At 23.5% G+C, this 19,885-nt stretch overlaps 1 protein-coding gene across 3 annotated transcripts in view; it reads right to left on the bottom strand.

Annotated features, from left to right (window-relative positions):
• The window catches only part of LOC102675052 (Down syndrome cell adhesion molecule-like protein Dscam2), a 70,837-nt gene that overhangs the window by 27,452 nt on the left and 23,500 nt on the right, over positions 1-19,885 (bottom strand). For all 3 annotated transcript variants that reach the window (XM_031511979.1, XM_031511980.1, XM_031511978.1), the window contains exons 4-7: positions 13,875-14,021; positions 13,642-13,759; positions 5,790-5,951; positions 4,088-4,371 (exon numbers count right to left, since the gene is read on the bottom strand). In XM_031511979.1, coding sequence (XP_031367839.1) covers positions 4,088-4,371; positions 5,790-5,951; positions 13,642-13,759; positions 13,875-14,021 — 711 coding nt within the window. The remainder of the gene's footprint in view (positions 1-4,087; positions 4,372-5,789; positions 5,952-13,641; positions 13,760-13,874; positions 14,022-19,885) is intronic.

Raw genomic sequence — 19,885 nt, 5'->3', positions numbered from 1 at the left:
TCTCTCTCTCTCTCTCTCTCTCTCTCTCTCTCTCTCTCTCTCTCTTCCTCTGCGCTCCTTGTACATCTATCTCTCTCTCTCGCTCGCTCTGTCCAGGCCACGGTACGTCCTTATACCACGCTTGTACCGCTTGTTCGAATTCCCTTTGACGTAAATTCCGTGCATTACCGACGCTGACGAGCGAGAGACGCTAACTTCATTGTTGTTTCAAAGGCCCTTCTCTGACTGGTTTCCTCTGCGTCTCTCGCCAACGGTGAGTGTTCCTCTTTCATGCATCACTCCTTATCCATAGGTGGGAGGTCCAAATATGGGGCAAACGGCCGAGAGAAGGAGAGAGAAAGGTGGCCTCGTAGTGGCTAGCAAAGAGGAGAAAAGAGATGGATGGTGATACAGTGGCGATAGTTGGCAAGCATGGTGGCGGTGAAATAACGCGGAGAAGGGGCACGAGAAGAAAAGCGGCGTGAAAGAAGCCTTCTCCATTTCAAAGAGGTGGTTGACACATCCGAGGCAACGGGCCACGTGGTCTTCATGACATGCTCTTTTCACTTGATAATCGAATCCACGATGCGGTCGAAGGATACACGTGCTGTTATTTCATTTTCTTTACGTTTACGTCTGACATGTCGATGATCGAATGTGTTTTCGAATAAGGATATTTTGAATATTGAATCAATAGATATCGTTCGGGTAAAATTATTTCGAGAGCAATAGAACTCGATTTCCGGTAATCGATGAATAGAGCACTCGCGATAATGGAAGTTTGTAACTGTAGTGGAGAAACGTGGTTACTTTGTATTGGGAACATTATTATTATAGCAGATGTGTATTTAATACTAGGTTTACTAGAATGCATCATTTTATTTTAAATTTCACTTGGAAAATTATAAAAAAATTAGTATTAAATACGTTTATATTCCTATCATTTATGCCAACTTTTATCCAATTAATGAGACAAATATATATTCAAATTCATTTTCTTCTGATCTCAAAAATCTTTATGTGATATATTTAAAGAAGGTCTAAGAATATGTATTAATTTAACGTTTGTAGAGATAACTATAAATGTTCGTAAATCTAATATTAATAATGCATATATGATTTATTGTTAATTGTTTATCAAATGCTTTTAATCTTATGCTTCGTTGAATTTTGCTTTTCATTTTGTACATTTGTAAATACATAAATACGTATAAAGTCAACCGCAAAAGTTTTTCGTGTTAAAGTTTTCTTATGCGTGCTTAATTAATGAATATTAATTAAGTAATATTAAAACGAATAACAATTTTAATAAAACATTAAAAAAAAGAAGATATATTTTATATATAATTATATATAATTTTATAATGAAACGAAATTATTCTATCTCTATTCTAAAAAATATTTTATTAAAAAATTTTGATACTTCGACGATTGACTTCAAGAAGATTTATTATAAAAAAAAATTGTTTTATAATTATTGTATTCTTCATACTATTATATTCTAAATAAATTTTCTTATAAAATAATATATGATATATAAAATAATATATTTTTGATCATATAAATTATATAATGAAGATAATAAACTGATGAATATATGTAAGATAGATATGTATTAAGAACTTGGATATTACTGAGAAATTATTTAAATTGATTCTGCAAGTTAATAATTGAAATCGATTCAAATTAAAAGTTCGGGAAAGTTTTAGTTGAATTCTGGATATTTATAATGAATAATAGATATTAATTTATTTTTTTTCATTGAGCTTGAAATATTTAAAATAAGTAAATAATTAAGTATATTAATTGGAGATCTTAAAGAGATTGATTATTTTTTAACCAATTCAAATTTCAAATACCTACTAAGTTTAAGCAATGATTAATTAAACTTAATTAATAGTTAAGAATTTGTAGAGCTTGGAATTATTCGATATAACAACTTAATTAATTTATTTTCAATTATTTATGTAAAGGTTGAAAGCGATTAAACTTAAATAATTTATTTAAATTTTAAAATAAAAACTAATAAAAATAAAACTAATAAAAATCAAATTATTAATTTGTTAAACAAACTGGTTAATATTTCAATTATTCTTGAGAAAGAAAAATCGTATTTGTTTAATTTAAATTTGCAATAAAAATGTAATAAAATTATGAATTTGATAATTATGAATTTGATAATTAATGAAACATCATATAATTTCATTAAATTTTTTTCCATGTGATAAATGAAAAATTTCTATATATTTCGATGAATTTTCACGGAAGTTATAAAGTTTGAAAATATAGAAAATGAATCTTTGAGAGTGACCTAATTTCCTTCGTACACGACGAAGGTGGATGGTTTCACGAAAAGTGATTTTATACGTATGCATAGATCTATTGAAAACCCTCTCATTTGCAATTCTGATCGAAACTATACCGCAACTTTCCATGTAATTTTCCTTTGTGCAGTCCAAGTCGAAATGAAGTCGAGTATGTGGAATTTAGTAATTGAGATCGAGCGAATCGAATCGAATGGAAATATCGTGTCTGTGCGCGCTCTTGTGCATTTACGCGGTTTCGCGCGCGGAAATCATGTAGAGAGTCAATCAATTCTTGAATTATTTTTTATTCAAATATCATTTGCTATATACATTTCAAAGATATGTTGGAAGCGTTGAAAATTAAAGGAAAATAATTTATGAGAAAATTATAAAAAAAAAAAAAAATATTTGATAAACTCAAAAAATTAATTTCAAATCAATTAATTTAAAATAAATAAATTGAGAATGAAATCAAAGGATCAAAAAAATTGTCGATCAATTTAATTTTTTATAATTAAACAAATTGCAAATTTTTATGCAAATATATAATTGTATTTTGCATGTTTTGAATAAATATAAAAAGTTTTTCATTACATTTTTTTTTATAAATTGAAGAAGGGATAATTTTTCATGCTAAAAGAAAATGAATAATAAAAAAATTTTTTGGCTTTATTTTTTAATTATTAACAATTAGAATTGAAGATTATGTATGAAGATGTATAAAATTTTATTGTATAAATAAGTGTAAAATAATTTGAGAAATGACCTCCAAATCGAACATATACAACAACGTAGACAGCAATTACTTCATATAAATCACAGAAAAAATTATGATGATATTTAATACCATTTTGAAGATTGACTTTTATGAAATCTAAATTTTTTGATTAGTTTATAATATATAATTTATAAATATAAATAAATATAAATCAGATCAATTAAATAATGATTGAATGTACTAAAAACAAAAATTCAAGATAACTCTTAAAATCTTCAATATATTATTTTAAAATCATTGTATAATATTTTTTCAGAGATAATATTTATATCACGAATTTTACACGACTAAATCTTATTAAAAAAAAAAGTTCCAAAAATAATAATTTCAATCAAAATCATTAGAAACTTTGACTTTTAAAATATTTTGATTTATTTTGATACAATTTTTGATTTTTGAGATATAATTTTGAAAAAAAGAATTTTTAATCTTCTATTATCTTTATTTTTATTGCACTTAAACTTTTTGATCGCATTTCATCACTGATTCCTCCAAATAAATAAGACGAGTATGATTTTTTTTGCCATTTTGAAACACGTACAAATTTTTAAATATCTTTAGATTATACCGTTCATAAGCATATTTAAAATTTTTCTTACATTCTCTTAATTTCGAATTCTTATATTTTAACAAATGACTTTTCAAGATGAAATAAAAAGAGATTCCAATGATATGATTATTTTTATTTTTTTTGAGCGAATATTCATATAGGAAACCGTTGTTTTTATTATAAAAAAATGGACAAAACTATAAAGAATTAATTATTAAAATTCTTTAATCGTAAATTTTCATTTCAAATTCTTCAATTGTTTTTCAATTTCCATTTATTATATTTAAATTAATTTATCATATCTAAAAGAAAAGCATTTCATTTCGTTTCTATTTATTTTATTCTTTAACAATTGCAAATTTAACAATTCCAAAATTATCTTTTTTTAAATATTTTCGACAAATTATTTCATCATATCTTATTGATGATAAAAATATATATATATTATTTTAAAATCATTCACATTTTACATACCGCCCAATTGTAGTTCTGCAGAAGCCTGTGCAGTATCACCTTCCGATCGTCTGACGATACATTGATACATTCCACGATCTTCCCTGTTGATACCGTTTAGCCTCAATAATTCTGATTGTCTGCCAGTGCCTGGTAGCTGTCGACCATCCTTGTACCAGGTAATAAAATGTGGTCCAGCTTGTGGATGCGTGCTGACCTCGCATCTAAATTCGGCATTACCTCCTAAATGGACGCTTAATAACGGAGGCGTTACTTCGACATGCAATGGAGCCGTTACGATGAGCCTGAAAAACATTTTTTTAGTTTTTGCACTTCTAATTTCTCTTTTAGGGGGAAAAATTGAAATTTACTGAAAATCTTTTCAGAATTAATGGTATAATATATTTCAAGATAACGTTTAGAATAATTATACTTTAAATCTTCTATTAATAGTTAATGAGACTAATTAAAACATTAAAATTTCATTATATTATATTATATTATATTATAAAAAATTTTTGAACGAAATGGAAAAAAAATTTAAAAAATAATTCTAGAGACTCCAGTATTATTTTTTATCTATAAGCAATTTAGTTACATTATTATATTTAATTACATTAGTACATTAATTTATATTTTATTCTTTAGAATCATTCATTAAATTTTCTACTTTATTTGAATATCCTGTATATTCCACCAAGATTATTTTTTTTTACATATCGAAATCGAAACTATTATGTGTATTATTGCGTAACATTAAAAGGAAGATCTCCCTCAAAAGGGATTAGAAAAGTTTTTGCATATTAATAAATCATGAATTTAAGTATTTACAGATTGTGAATTTTTTAATTAATTGTTAATTGTTGTTAATTGTTGTTGTTTTAAAGCCTCATAAAAATTGAAAAATAATTGTCTGCAAATACATGTTCGCAAATAATCTGCACACATTGTAGATAATCATTTATAAATAGTCTATATATAATGGAAAAGATAAAATACAACGGAAAAAAAAAACAAGAAACAATATATTTTGTAATAAATAAAGAAATGTACAAATACGATATACATTAAATTAATAATAATTTCTCTAATTAAATATTTCAATTATTAAGCAGAATTGTTATACGAAGATTATCTTTTCTTTCTATTTTTGGAGCTTTTTATTAAAATTTCGAAATCATTTTCAAATATCCTTATAAAATTTTTAAAATCTAAAGCTGCCATTTAAATTTAATTTTCTAAAAAAATTGCTTCCATATCGATAAGCTTTGTTTTCACAATAATTTAATAGTTTTTATTTCTTTTTTCGTAAATGGAAAAACAAATATACTTTATAAATCGCAAAAATATCATTCAGAGAGTAGAGATTTATAAAATAATATATTATTCATGAATATTCGAATATCGTCAAATATGTAGATTGTTTAATAATAATCTCTTATAAACGAGCTTTAAATAGTTATTTAATTTTTTTCGATTTTGAAATAATATCTGTCGTAAAACAAATATGAATAATAATGAAATTCTAAATTTTGAACCACACAAAAAATAAACTAATCAAATCCATTGATGCTAATAATTTAATTTCTGGAAAGAAAAAAATTTCATCTTATATTTTAATATATTTAATGTAACAAATATTTAATGATAAAATAAATTGTTAATTAGATTATCCAGTTTGTTTTCTGAATGACTCAACTATAATTTCTCATTTATTAGTTACCGAATCTCTGCACTAGCTTCGCCACCAGGATTCGATGCGGAACAACGATAAATACCGTTATCCTCTAACGTGACAGCTTCGAGAGCTAAGACAGATCCGAGTAATCTGGTCCTTGGTCCAGAAAGTACCAGCATCGGTTCGGAACCAGTTTGTGCATACCATCTGAAAATCATCGGATCGTAAATTATATGGTTATACGTAAAGAATATTTCACTCGTGTGATAATTCGAAAGAGATATTAAATTCGTTCGGAAGATTTAGAAGCTATAAAACTTGAAAATATTTTCTGTTTATGACTCGCCAAATTTGTTCTGAATTATATTTTCGTTATCAATTTTCCTTATTAAATATTGTGAAGTTTGGAGTAAAATAAGTTTCTAAAATATATATTATTCACTCAATTATCTTTTTCTTATGAAATCTTTCAATGAATAATAAAATCATAAATTTGAGATCTTATTTAAAAAAAATGAATACTAATATTAATAACTATTAAATTTTAACAAAATAATTGAGATTTTTCGAATTTAAAAAATTGCGATTTGTCTTGTATATAATAATAAATAAATTTATACTTCAAAGAAAAGGAAAAGAAGAAAAAAGTCGAAAAAATTTTTAATTTTTTTCTACCTACATTTTGCTCGCTCAATCAATTTTGAAACATTCTGTATCCATATAATATCTCTAATTTACACACCACTTTAGACTATTCTCAAGCACCAATTAAAAATACCCATAAATTACGAAACTAACAAACAATTCCGAAAATTCAATTGCGATAAATTTCCTCCCGTAATCCTAATTAATTTAACGTCATTTCGCCCACTCGGCCAGCATAATATATCATCCAATTGCATTAACCGAACCTGAAATTGAAATCTCTTTGCGATATAACGTACAATTCGCCAAACTCTATCCTGAACATTCCTCGTTCGAAATTTCCCAAACTCACCCAAAAATCCTTTGTTAGCGGAATGCAAAATAGGTTCTGGCACCGTTCCATACTGTTATACGATTTTCCTTCGTGGCGAAAAAAATTTTTCAAATATCGCACGTGGACTTTTCGAGGTTAACACGGTTTGCATGATTGCAAGTTAATGCCCTTTCATTTTCCATTTGAAACTTCTCCCTTCCCTTACGGCCAGGAATAATTTTTCATCGAAAGGCAAAACGAATCAGGCAAAGGGATGGGTGATGAAAGGGGATGAGCTTTAATTTCACTGGCTTTCGGGCACGACGACCTAGAAACGATATCAAGTCGCATCCACCGCGAGCATTTATCCCAGAGATTCCTCGCTTTCTTTCCCAACTTCTTGACAGTTTTCGATCGAGACATGTTCGTTGGCTCAAACCAACTCTGAGAGATCTCTTCCCCCCTTTTTCTCCCTTTTCGTTTCCAAGAACTTTTTTTCTCCCCTCTTCCTTTCTTTTATCTTTTTCTCCTTCTTCTCGATCTTCTCTTCGATTTCTTTTCCTTCCTCCTTTTCTTTCAGTTTATCCTGAAGAAGAAACATAGTTTCTCGCTTCTTTTCCCGTTCTTCAAGGATTTCAAGGTACGTAACAATCTTGGTTTCCTTGGGGAATTTTGGCCTGTAGTCGTAGGGAAAGTTATCGGTGATGAGAGGGTAAGAAATTAACGTTGAAACTCGTCTAGTAGATCAGTTTTTCGTTTTTTCTCCGGGCGTTCGATAGAAGATAGCATTCGTCGAGTCGAAAACTTTTTTGTTTATTCGAATGTTTGAATTCCTTTCTCGAAGGACTTTCTCTTTTCGAAGAAGATAAATTACATTATGCGTGATTAGTTTTGATGGTAAATATGTACAATTTCGTTTTGTATACAACATACTGTAACTAAATTAGACTGGTAAATTGGAATTTGTTTGTTGTGTGAAATTGCGCGTTCCTAGTTTCGATTGATTATTTACGTTTCGGAATTATAAACAAAGAAACGCAATAATTTATAATAATTTATAAGATGGATTACAATGTATTTTTTAATACCTTTTTTAATTTTAATTAATAAATGTAAATGATTGTTAAGTAATTATTTATAGTGAAAAATTATATATATATATATATAGTTCAGAAAAATTTTAAATTTGATAAAAGTTACCATATTAAAGGCAAAGTGCGAATATTTTTTATAAATTTAAAAAAATTTAAATTATATTTCTTAAATTAAATATCTCTTAAATTTAAACTTAATAATTTTTTGCTATAAATAAATGAATAGTTTAATCGACTAACACTGTATTGATTATTAAAAAATATAATTGTATTTAAAAAAACAAAATTTTTTTTTTATCTTGCAATAAAAATAATATCAAATTATGTTTCTTTCTATATTATATATTTCTTTCTATATTTTTATTGAAATAATTTTTTATATAACAAATAATTTATGAATTATTCGAAAAGATTGTATTAAATGATTTATTTTATATAGATTTATCTTTATATTTAATACATTATAATTCTATTTTTGATTATTTATAAGAAAAATTATAATTAAGTTTATTATTTTGAGAAAATTCTGAAAAAATACAAATTCAGAATTCTATTTGATAGGAAAATAATGAAAGAAAATTTTAAATATGGATACAAAAATATGGATGTTTATCTTGATTTTATAGAGAGTATTTTTATTACAATATAATATAATATGTAGTTTGTTTCATATATATTCAATTATATTTGTATTATGCATTGTATTTTATTTTTAAATTATTAAATTAACATTATAAAATAAAACAATGAATATTTATTAAATATATATACATTCGAATTACTTTTTTGCTTAACTTTAAAAAAATTTTATGTAAATTATAAAAAAATTTTTACTTTTTTATTTATACATATATTTTTTAATTTTCTTTTAATTATTCCAAAAATTTATTCTTCCATACAGAAGATAAATATTATATTATTTTTCTAAATAATTTTTCATCGAAAAATTCCATTTTCGAAAAATCTTTTTTCTTCAATAGTTAATTTTAAATAGCGAATTTTTTAAACGAAAAACTTTCATTTTACGATTGTATAAAAACCATTTAAAACTTTTAACGCTGTCCAAATATCTTTTCATCTTCTCGTTCATTATACTCTTTCATTATCATAAAAAATATAGTAGGTATCTGTTCTTATCTTACTTTTCCCTAAGGTAAAACTTCGACCGCATAAAACAAATCTCACTATTGATCCCATTCATAAATTTGCACTCGAATCTAAATTACGTGGCCATTACGATCCCTAGCTCAAGTTATTTCGCTCGAATGGATTAATATTGTAGAAGCACGTTCAAGCATGTCCAAAAACATCTTGGCATATTGTGTTGGTCACTTGTATCGATATATCCCTTCAGATGTCTCTTCTATCTGCTCGTTCTATCTTGTCGAAAAGAAGAAGATCCAGAAATTTCGAGGTCCAGAAATTGAGATGTGAAAAAAATGTTAGAAACAAGACTCCTCTGAAGATCTGATGAGAAACATGAAGTTTTCGATTGTTCGCGAGGTTTTCTTCGAGATTTCTTTCTGCTTTTATTTCAAAATCTTGTCCAGTTCTTATTTTTCTATTTATCTTCTACTTCGAATATTTCTTCAATTCTGTCTTTGATTGCCTTTTCATTCGTTTTTATTTCGATCTCCTTTTTGAGATAACTAAGAAATGCATATCACAATTTTTTTGGGATTATAGAAAAGGATTAAAGTATATTTTGCTTTTATGCGCTTTTTCGTGTTTCTTTCTTCTTATCTTTTAACATAGGAGAATTTTTTTTTAGGATCGAAAAAAATATTATTTCTAAATTTAATGAAAATAATAAAAATAAACTTTTGTGTTTATTATGTAAATAGTATCCATGTATATAACGATGTTTTATTAATTATTATTATATAATTAAATTATTAAATTATGTTAAATTATTTCTTTGTAATTATATTATTTGAGATGGAGAGTGATTTAAAGGAGATGATTCAGTTGTGAAATTGTTATATTGTATAATATAATATATTATATATAAATATAAATCCAAAAATTTTTGTTTTTTCAGATTTTTTTGTTTTTGTTCACTTCGAAATCTTATGAATAACTGTGTGTTAGTAGTTTATTGTCATAATATGTATATATATAAAATTATGAAAAGAGAAAAGCGAACTAATAACTTAATTTTTAATTTTTAATTTTTAATAAATTATATAAGTAAAAAATAATTATTATATATTCTACATTTAATAAAATGATGTTCAATTACTCTTAAATAATTAAAAGATAATTTATAATATATATGTATGAATGTAATAATAATTGAATTATTTTAATATTTTCTAATTATTATTTTAATATTTTCCATATTAATCAATTAGTCATAGAAGTTGATTATAGATATAATTTATAATCTTATTGCAATGTATCTATAATTGCAATTGGTACTTTAAGAAATTTTAAAATATTTATTTCACATTTATATTGGTTTAACTATATAAATTGTAAAAACATAAAATCTTTATTATTTAAAAATGCAATCACATCAGAAATAAATTGTTGGAATTTATATCTTTCTATATATTGAAAATATTATTTGAAATTAGAGATGATTAATATTACTTTCAGGAACTTCTAGTTAATCGATGTTCCGAATGAACATTTTTGGAATACTCTGTATACATTTTCATGATATAACACAGTAATTTTATTAATGATTACTTAACGTATTTTTATATGCAATCAATCACGGTTTCTTCTATTAGCAATATATGATATAATAAATTCTTTTTGTGTGTAATTTCACAAATTTAATAATTTATATCTCATTTGTCGATCTTTTAAAAGTTAATTTGTGCCAAATTGACTTTATTCTTGTTTCTTCTATTGTTATATATATATGTTATCAAATTAGTTTAATTCAAAAACAACTTTTAAAATATACTATTTTATTCTATGTTTTAATTTCCTTTCTAGTTATACCACTGGCACATTGCTTATAATATAATTGGAAATCATAAAAGACAAATTAAAATTACATTTTCTAATTTTTATAAGAAAATAACTTTAAAAATGGACTTAGAATTACTTTTGTATATATAATTATGATCAAAGTAATTTATGAAATCTCAAAATATATTTTAAATTTTTTCCTTTTTTAATTTTTTACGTATCAAAGTACTTCCTTTTACACATTAATTTACTATCACGCAGAATTTAACAATATAATATTGAAAGTTTTTTGTGAATAATTTAAAAATTAAAGTCAATTGTCTTATATTTGTTAGAAAAAAAAAATATTTAATAATATTTCTGATTCATCGATAAATTGATATAATTGATTATTCATGAAATTGATAATAAATAAAGAAATAATTTTTTAACAAATTGTCCTATTTTTTTAAATTTAATCTTAAAAGACAAAAAATTAATATTGCTCAATTTCATTAAATTTTAATAAAATTTGCAAAATTTATTTCAAATTCATTAATCAATTCTATTTCGAATTCAATAATCAATTTTTTAAATAGAATTTAAATTCTTTTTTTAAAATTCATTTTAAAATCATATTTTTTTGCGATTATTCAATTATCTATTTGCACATTAAAAATAAATTTCTATATCTTGCATTGAAACAGCAATCGTATCGATAGCAGAAGTTATATTTCTCCATAAACATTCAATTTACAGGAGATCCGTGTTTCCGTTTTCGCTGCTTTCAACTTATAACGATCCATGCCACACAATTATGCCATTAAATTTGTTTACATCATTTGTAATAATAACATTAAATTTATTGACAAGTAAAGAGATATTGATTTTCAATTATATATAATTATTTCCATGATTATTTAGACGTAAATTGAACGGTTTAATTTATATTTGCCAGTAAGTTAATCATTCATAAAACAAAAATATGATTATAGTAACAGTTAGGTATAGTTAACTCTAACATAATTAATTTATGTTTAAAATTGTAATTAAATGAGATCTAGAATAAATTAGAGAAATAAAATATCGAAAATATAAAAAAAAAACAGATGATAAAAATAATCATATATGAGAATTGTTTATTAAATTATGTTATATGATAATTATATTATGAAAATATTATGTATAGGGCCGAAATTTTTCTATTATATTGTATTTTATCGTGTTTTCAAAACCTTCACAGTATCATATTATAATTATTATATATTTACTTTAATTTTTGATTAATTTGAATTCTTTTTTTTTGGAATTTCATTGTAATGTTATGCGTTGTTGATATATTGATGATTTTGCAATAATAAAGCTTTTCAATATGAAATAATAAATATAATTCAAAAATTTGAAAAAAGTTATATATATTAAATTTCTGTTGTTATAGAGAATTCTTTTATTAAAAAATCTATCGAAATATATAATTGAAATTATTGATAAATCTATAACATTACCATTAAGTTAATAACATAATAAAAGGAAAATATTTCGATATAATAAATAATAAGTAAAGAAGAATAATTTCAAATTTTTAGTTAATATTGCATTTAAAAATTATATTTAATTGATATTGGATTTAAAATAAAAATATTTAATTAAAAATATAATATTTAATTTAATTAAAAATATTTGAAAATCTTATAGTGAGAGAAAGATAGATTCATATTTATCATCTTTAGAAATTGAAATTTTTTTTTTAAATTTTGCTTTAATCTTAAAAACACTAATTAAAATATTTTTATACAAGAAATTATTTCATCGATAAATTTTTATTCCAATTCCTACTAACTTTTGAATTTTAGATTTGTTTCTAATTTGCATCAAATAGTTATTTTATGTTGATCAATATGTGAACAATAAAATACAATTTATTGTTGTTTTATTAATCAAAAATATATCGATATTTTTTAAACTCTAAAAAATAATATAATTCTATATTCATATTATAAAAAAAATAATTTTGAAGATATTCAATTTATAATAAATTGCTCATTTCTTATTTGATATACATAAAATTTATAATGCATCATATACATCGATATCAGACATTAATACTCTCTATTACTGATAGATAGCCACAATCATGATCAAACCTCATGAAAACTATTATTTTATTGTTCTATCGGCTCTATTTGTAGTATCAATCACTGGGCGCTTTCAAGCCCCATGATGATTCTCACTATCTATACTACCAAATATAACTAACAAATCGAGCACTTCTTTTTGTATAATAAATTGACTAATATTATGCATTTCGGTGTTCATATAGGATCTTGATGAGTGTTGAATTTTTTAATTTTTTTGGATTTCTGTCAATCTATGATTCTAAACAAATTACCATTATTTATTATCGAACGATTATACTCTATGAAATTTGAAGTTTGAAAATTCTATCTATATATTATAATATTATAGTATAATCTGTATATAATATTAATACTATATATTATAGTATTATCTATATAATAATAAAATAAGATTTATTCTATTATTCAATTCTACTATTAATATTAATCAAATGTTTTATATTATATTGTAAGTTAATTTAAATAATAAATAATCAGTTATATATGTTCTTAAAATAATTGAAATTTCAATCATGATTCCTATTATCGTAACAGTATCTGTAACAATCATCATAACTTGAATTTGATAACTTTTATTATCAAATAAATATATATTTGTGTTACAATATACACCAAACAATTTAGAATATTTCTTTACATAATAATTTAAAAATAAATGCTTCCCTTTGATATAAATTTTTCATTTGTATTTAAAATATTAATTATCTCAATAGATTTTAATTATTTAAAATAAAAAATTGTGCAAAAAAGATAAGATAATTTAAAGCCTAAAATAATTAATCTTCTTGGATAAAAATACTCACCGATATTCGGGAGTAGGGCAAGCCTGTGCCACACACACTAATGATGTTGATTCATCTTGAGCGACATGAACAACTCCAGAGTTTTCAAGTATCACCGGTGGCATCACTCCTCTATGATCTGCAAAAAAATTTTTCGAAATGATCGATTAATGTACGAGGGTAATTGGGAAAAATCTCAGCAATTTCCGGAAGATGAGAAAAATTGGCCTGTTGATCAAAGTGAAAATTATTACCTGCTATTCTTACGTTGGCCACGGAACTCACGACCACCTGCCTCGTGAGACGATGCATCGTTCGACACCTGTAACCGTGTATTTGATCGCTGAATTCCAAACTGTGGACCAGAAGTTCACCAGTTGGTAGAAGATGAAACTTGCCGTCTGAAATTCAAATAATGGAAAGAAATTTTATGGTTTCGTATATTTTATTTATGATTGATTATTGGAATAGTTTGATTTGAATTTAAATTTCATTCAAAATAAAAGATACGTTAAATATATCTCGTAGGAATGATTATTTGGATATCAATAATCATATTTATTTATTTATATATATTTATAGTATGTAATTTCATTATTATGAATGGTCTATATTTGTCATATATCCTTGTATTATATAATGAGTATCATTCAATAATATATATTCATAATTTTATACATCATTATAGCATTATTTTGATATCAATAATCATATTTATTTATTTATATATATTTATATGTAATTTCATTATTATGAATGGTCTATATTTATCATATATCCTTGTATTATATAATGAGTATCATTCAATAATGTATATTCATAATTTTATACATCATTACAGCATTACATAGAATTTAATTTAATGAGAACATTAGTGAGCACTTAAAAGTTTTTAAATTATTCTCATTTTTTAAATTCTTTTGTATTATAATTTGTAAAAAATGAAACTTTTCCACGTTTATTATTTTTTTTTGGAAAAATTATTACAAAATATAAAAATAAAATATATTTTCATATTTGAAAAATTGATATATGAAAAATATATTAATTTTTTCTATGAAGCAGCGCAATGTAATATTTTTTATCTATTATTTTAAATTAGTTTTTTATTTATTATTTTAAATTAGTTTTAGATGTGTCATTTCTTTGATACGATAACGAAAAATCGATAGATATGATAGATCGAATCTGTTATATATCCCTGACCTTTTTTTGATTGGCAAAAATGCGTTATGACATATCACAAAGTAACGTTTCGTGTTCACAATCTATATTGATATTTAATTATTTTTTGATACGAACTTTCTAAGTTTTATAATAGATATTTAGTTTTTTTTATAAAAATTATAAACTAAATATATTTTTTTTTGATAATAAAAATTATTAGTTTCTTTGTTATAAAATTTTTTTAAGTTCTATTAATTCAAAATAAAAAAAATTTTAAATTATCTTATTTTTTTTTTTTTTAATTTATAATAAAAATGGTAATATTGTAACCATTATCATATAAAAAAGAAATGAAAGACTATCTTTTTTTATCGTTTCTTTTATATTTTCATAAATTCTTGAAAACTTTATTATTAATAAAACACATTATTTCATTGTTACAAATATTATTAATATAATACATTGTTTTCCATCTCCAAGTTTTTATTGAAACTTTTGAATTTCAATTCATTAGATATTGAATTCATTAGATCACATTTCATTAAATTGAATAATTTAAAATTTTCTTACATCACAAATATTTGAAATCTTATTAAATCTTTGAATCATTTTCTGAAAAATGTTTAACAATGTTTTTTTTTATATATTTATTAAATATTTTTATATATTTATATTCTTTTATTAAATAGATGAAATGATTTAATCAAACATTTTTTATTAATAAAAAAAAATCTCTTTTTATCAATTATATTACTAATATTGCGATATCGAAGATAATATTTGACTCATGATTCACGTAGACATAACTCACATTGAGAAGCTTTCATCATCAGGGAATAGAAACAGCACATAAGGGCAAACTATGTTCCAATTGCGAAAACGACGAAGGCTATCGCCCCTCGGTATTAAACGCGATTATATCATTCTCCGGGTAAAATAATATTTCAAATGTGAATTATTTAAAGGAAGATATAGCAATCGTACCATTTATTTCGAAGGTTAAAATAATTTATTAGATTTATTAGATTTATTATATATTAGAAATAGAATGTTCCGTGATAAATAAGAAACATTTCATGTAGAAATTTCATATATAAGATGTTAATATATTCGTAGAATAGGTTTATTCTAGAGGCCACACAAAATTTATGTACAAATAATACTAATATTAATGATACTTTTAATCTCGCTCTATTTCCGTCTCGTTTTATCTAATTTCAATTGCTCATAACTTAATAGATTAGCTTTAATCAATATTGTATATAAATTTTTGTGTTTGTTTTGGCCTTTAGAATTGATTCTTCTGATCAGAAATATTGTATGTAACTGGAATAATTTTGATCTGATAATTTTATATTATTAAAAGAAATATATAAAGTAAAAAAAATGTTTTGAAATATATCAAAATATAATGAAGTATAAAAATATTAGAAAATAAAAAAAAAATTTTTTGACAAAGTTAGTATAAATCATTAAATATTCAAAGAAAATTTAAAAAGATATGAATTTTTATATTGTAAAATTATTTGCATATTCTATATAATATAACTCAAAATAAACCAAAATAAAGAATTATTTATATATTTTTTATAAAAGTTTACTTTAATGTGATTTTCTTATTAATAAATAATATATTTTAAATAGTTTAAAATGTTAAAAATTTTATTTTATAATAATCACAATTTCTTTTTATTCCTCTATTAGGCGAATTTTATGTTTATTTTTTTTATAAAATTTACGATTCATTTTATTATCAGATAAAAATAATTACAAAATTTTTAAAAATTAATATTTGAAAAAATTATTTTATTTAAAAAAAAAGTTATTTTAATTTATTATAATATTTAACATATAAATAAATTTATAAACTACACTTGTAAATTAAATTTACTTTTTAACTTATTGTAAATTATATTTAGTATATGAATATTTCTGGAAATATTTTATCCTAATTCAGTAAATCTAATATGATTCATGGATTTCTGGGAATTCACAGTTCTCATATATGCAATTGAAAAAAAATATAGATGACATTTACCGCTTTATTATTTTAATAATTATTTTTAATAATTCTCTAAATTTGTCTTTCATTGTATATTTGAAATTTGTACTATTATTATATTATTATTTTGAGATATTTAACGTATTACGTATTATTTAATGTTCTATTGCCAATGATCTACCCCATATTATAAAAATGTATATATTAAAAATGTATAATTATAAAATAGAACGATGCAAAAAATAATGTATTATTAAAATACACTTTACTCGCTCTGTAATTGGCCAATATTTTTTGTTAATAACTCGTTAACAAAATCATAAAGAAAGCAAAGGAAAATTAGGAATCTTTAATTAACTGATGTTCTAGCATTTTTGGATTGTTCCGTATATTTTAAAACATGTATTCTGGAATGGTATCAAAAATTAATTAATTTATGTTTAATTATAAATTTTTCTTATAGAAATATATTTTTTATATACATAATAAATATATTTGAAAATTGTTTAATTTTCAATTATTATAGTATATTTGTAGATTCTTTTTGAATTGCTTATTCAAATTAATTCGTTCTGGGATTATTTTAAAAAATATTCTATTAGAATTTTTCATAAATAGCATCAAATAAAATATATATTCATATATATTATTCAATATATATTCAAACATTTTTCATTATTTTCAAATGTAAAATCAGTGTTTGAAATAAAATATTTTCCATTTATCATAGCATGACCAGCTAAAGTATAGTATATTAAAATTTCTTTATTATTCATATCTGACGCGATAATTCAATATTTTAATAAAAATTCGGTGCATGGATTTGGAATTATTTTTAATAACTAGCATATCATGGATACATACTATACTATACTACCAACATTTCGTGACATTTTCGTCGATAAGTAAGCGACCGGTTTTATCGTAACGATAATTATGCTAATTCTAGAATTTCTAGCGACTATTTTGAATGACTGGTTGAGATACAATCTTGTCGTTCTTGCTCTGTGCAGCTTAAAGCTCGTGCTCGTTCCTTAGATAAGCTCGAGCAATGTTAATGAGGGTAATTATCCTAAATATTTGCAGTCGTTTCGCGAAACTCGCGGTCATGGTTGGAAATCTTTAACATAGTTCATGAATACATGATTATCTTACAGCGAAGAGATCGTTTTCTAGTTTCATTTTTGTTTCTTTATTGCTCATTGTCTTTTTTGTGTTTTCTTCTCTTTATTTTTCTTTGTTTATTGTTTCAGTACTTTCTGATTTTTAATATATTATATATTTTTTTTAACTTTTATATTTTTATACTTTATATTTTTACTTATATATTTTTTAACTTTTTTCTTTATTTCAAGGTATTTTTTACTAGAATAATTGTTGAATTTCTTTCTTACTCTTGTTGGCTCTGTTCTTGGCGTTATCTTTTCTTCATCTCTAATTTTGTTAATTCTTTTTTCATAATTTTGTTTTTCGCTTTTTGATTATTTCTTTCATTTAATATCATTTCTTTTTATATCTATTATATTTATGTACTTTCATTATTAATATATCTTTATAGTTTCTATTATTTAATTATTTTTGTTATTAATATTTACATTTTATTTTTAATTATTGATAATATTTACATTTTCTAACATTTCACTATTAAATATATTTCTATTCTTTTTATTAATTTTTTTATTTGTTCAATCTCTCATTTTTAAATTGTTTATTTTTCATCTCATTTCTAAAATAATAAAATTAATAAAAGTTCTATTTTATTATTACTATTCTATTTCATCATTTTTTTCATTATTTTCAATCTTTTACGAGCTTTATTTTTTTATTATTTTTTATTTTCTCATCTTTGTAAGTATTCTTATTCTCTATTTTCATTTTTTAACAAAATAAAATTTTTTATTTTTTTTTTTCTCTCATTTTTTATTTTTTTCATTTATTTATTTATATTTATACATATTATTATATATTTTTCATTATAACAATGTTTTCTTAATTTTATTTTAATAATTATGTTTATAATGTTTTATACTTATTTTTGAATATCCAATAAATAAGTTTCAATAAATAAACAGATTTTTAATATTAAAAATTTTCGAATAAAATTATATATTATGGGAACCGTTGGTGACTACCTCGAATACATAAATTATTTTGAAAATATACATACATATTTTAACCTAATAATCCTTTCATATTTTTCTCTTCAATAAATTTTATCCTTTTTAATCCTTTCCTTGATTCTTCATTCTTTTTATGATATTACTCATTCTTCCTCTCACTCGTCCTATTTCTCACTTTTCTCTTTCCATTATTATCATCCTTGCCCCAAATTTCTTCCATTTTCACGACCACTCACCCCTATTCCTCTCACTTCACGACTTTCTCTTCACCCTTACCATTTTCCTTTTACCTCCTTATCCCTTCAATTTTTTTTCCCCTTTCCCTTTTCGCTTTTGGTTTTCCTTTCTCTTGTTTCGTTTTAAATCTACTCAACATTTCTATCCAAGACTCCGTACACATTATTGCGTCTAGGTGCTAAACCAAATTCGCCAGGAGACATTAGATCAGCTAAGACTGGCTGAGATAAGCGGCCTCCTAAATAGCGATTGTCGGCCAAGTCAGCCGGCTTGGATAGGTTATGTAATTTCGGTATCACACTCGATGCTGCTACCTATGCCCTGGCTGTTCGGATCTATTCAACATGGATATACTACGTATGTATACGGGGCTATATACGACCGATGTACATAGAATATATACCACAAGGGGAACCGTTGGTGACTACCTCGAATTACGTGCAGTCTGACCATAGCGCTATTAGTAAGATGGATATGTTACGCTTACGGAAATATAGTGTTCACCGAAGGAGAACAAAGGCGTTATAATATTATTTAGGCCGCAAGAAATATGAGACATGCCTGTAAAATTTATATCATGTACGAATGCGTCGCTTCAAGGTTGATTACGTGAGTAGAATTTGTAAATATATTTATATATGCATTTTCATTAAAACGAAAAGAAATGAAGTTTTTCTATTCAATTGTTTGTGTTAGATTGTTTTAAATTAGATTGTTGTTTTTGTTTTTTTTATTATTT

Source organism: Apis dorsata, unplaced genomic scaffold (assembly GCF_000469605.1).
Source record: "Apis dorsata unplaced genomic scaffold, Apis dorsata 1.3 scaffold_376, whole genome shotgun sequence".
Classification (NCBI taxonomy): domain Eukaryota; kingdom Metazoa; phylum Arthropoda; class Insecta; order Hymenoptera; family Apidae; genus Apis; species Apis dorsata.
The sequence above is the reverse complement of the archived record's forward strand: the minus strand, read 5'-3'. Positions and strand labels throughout refer to the sequence as shown.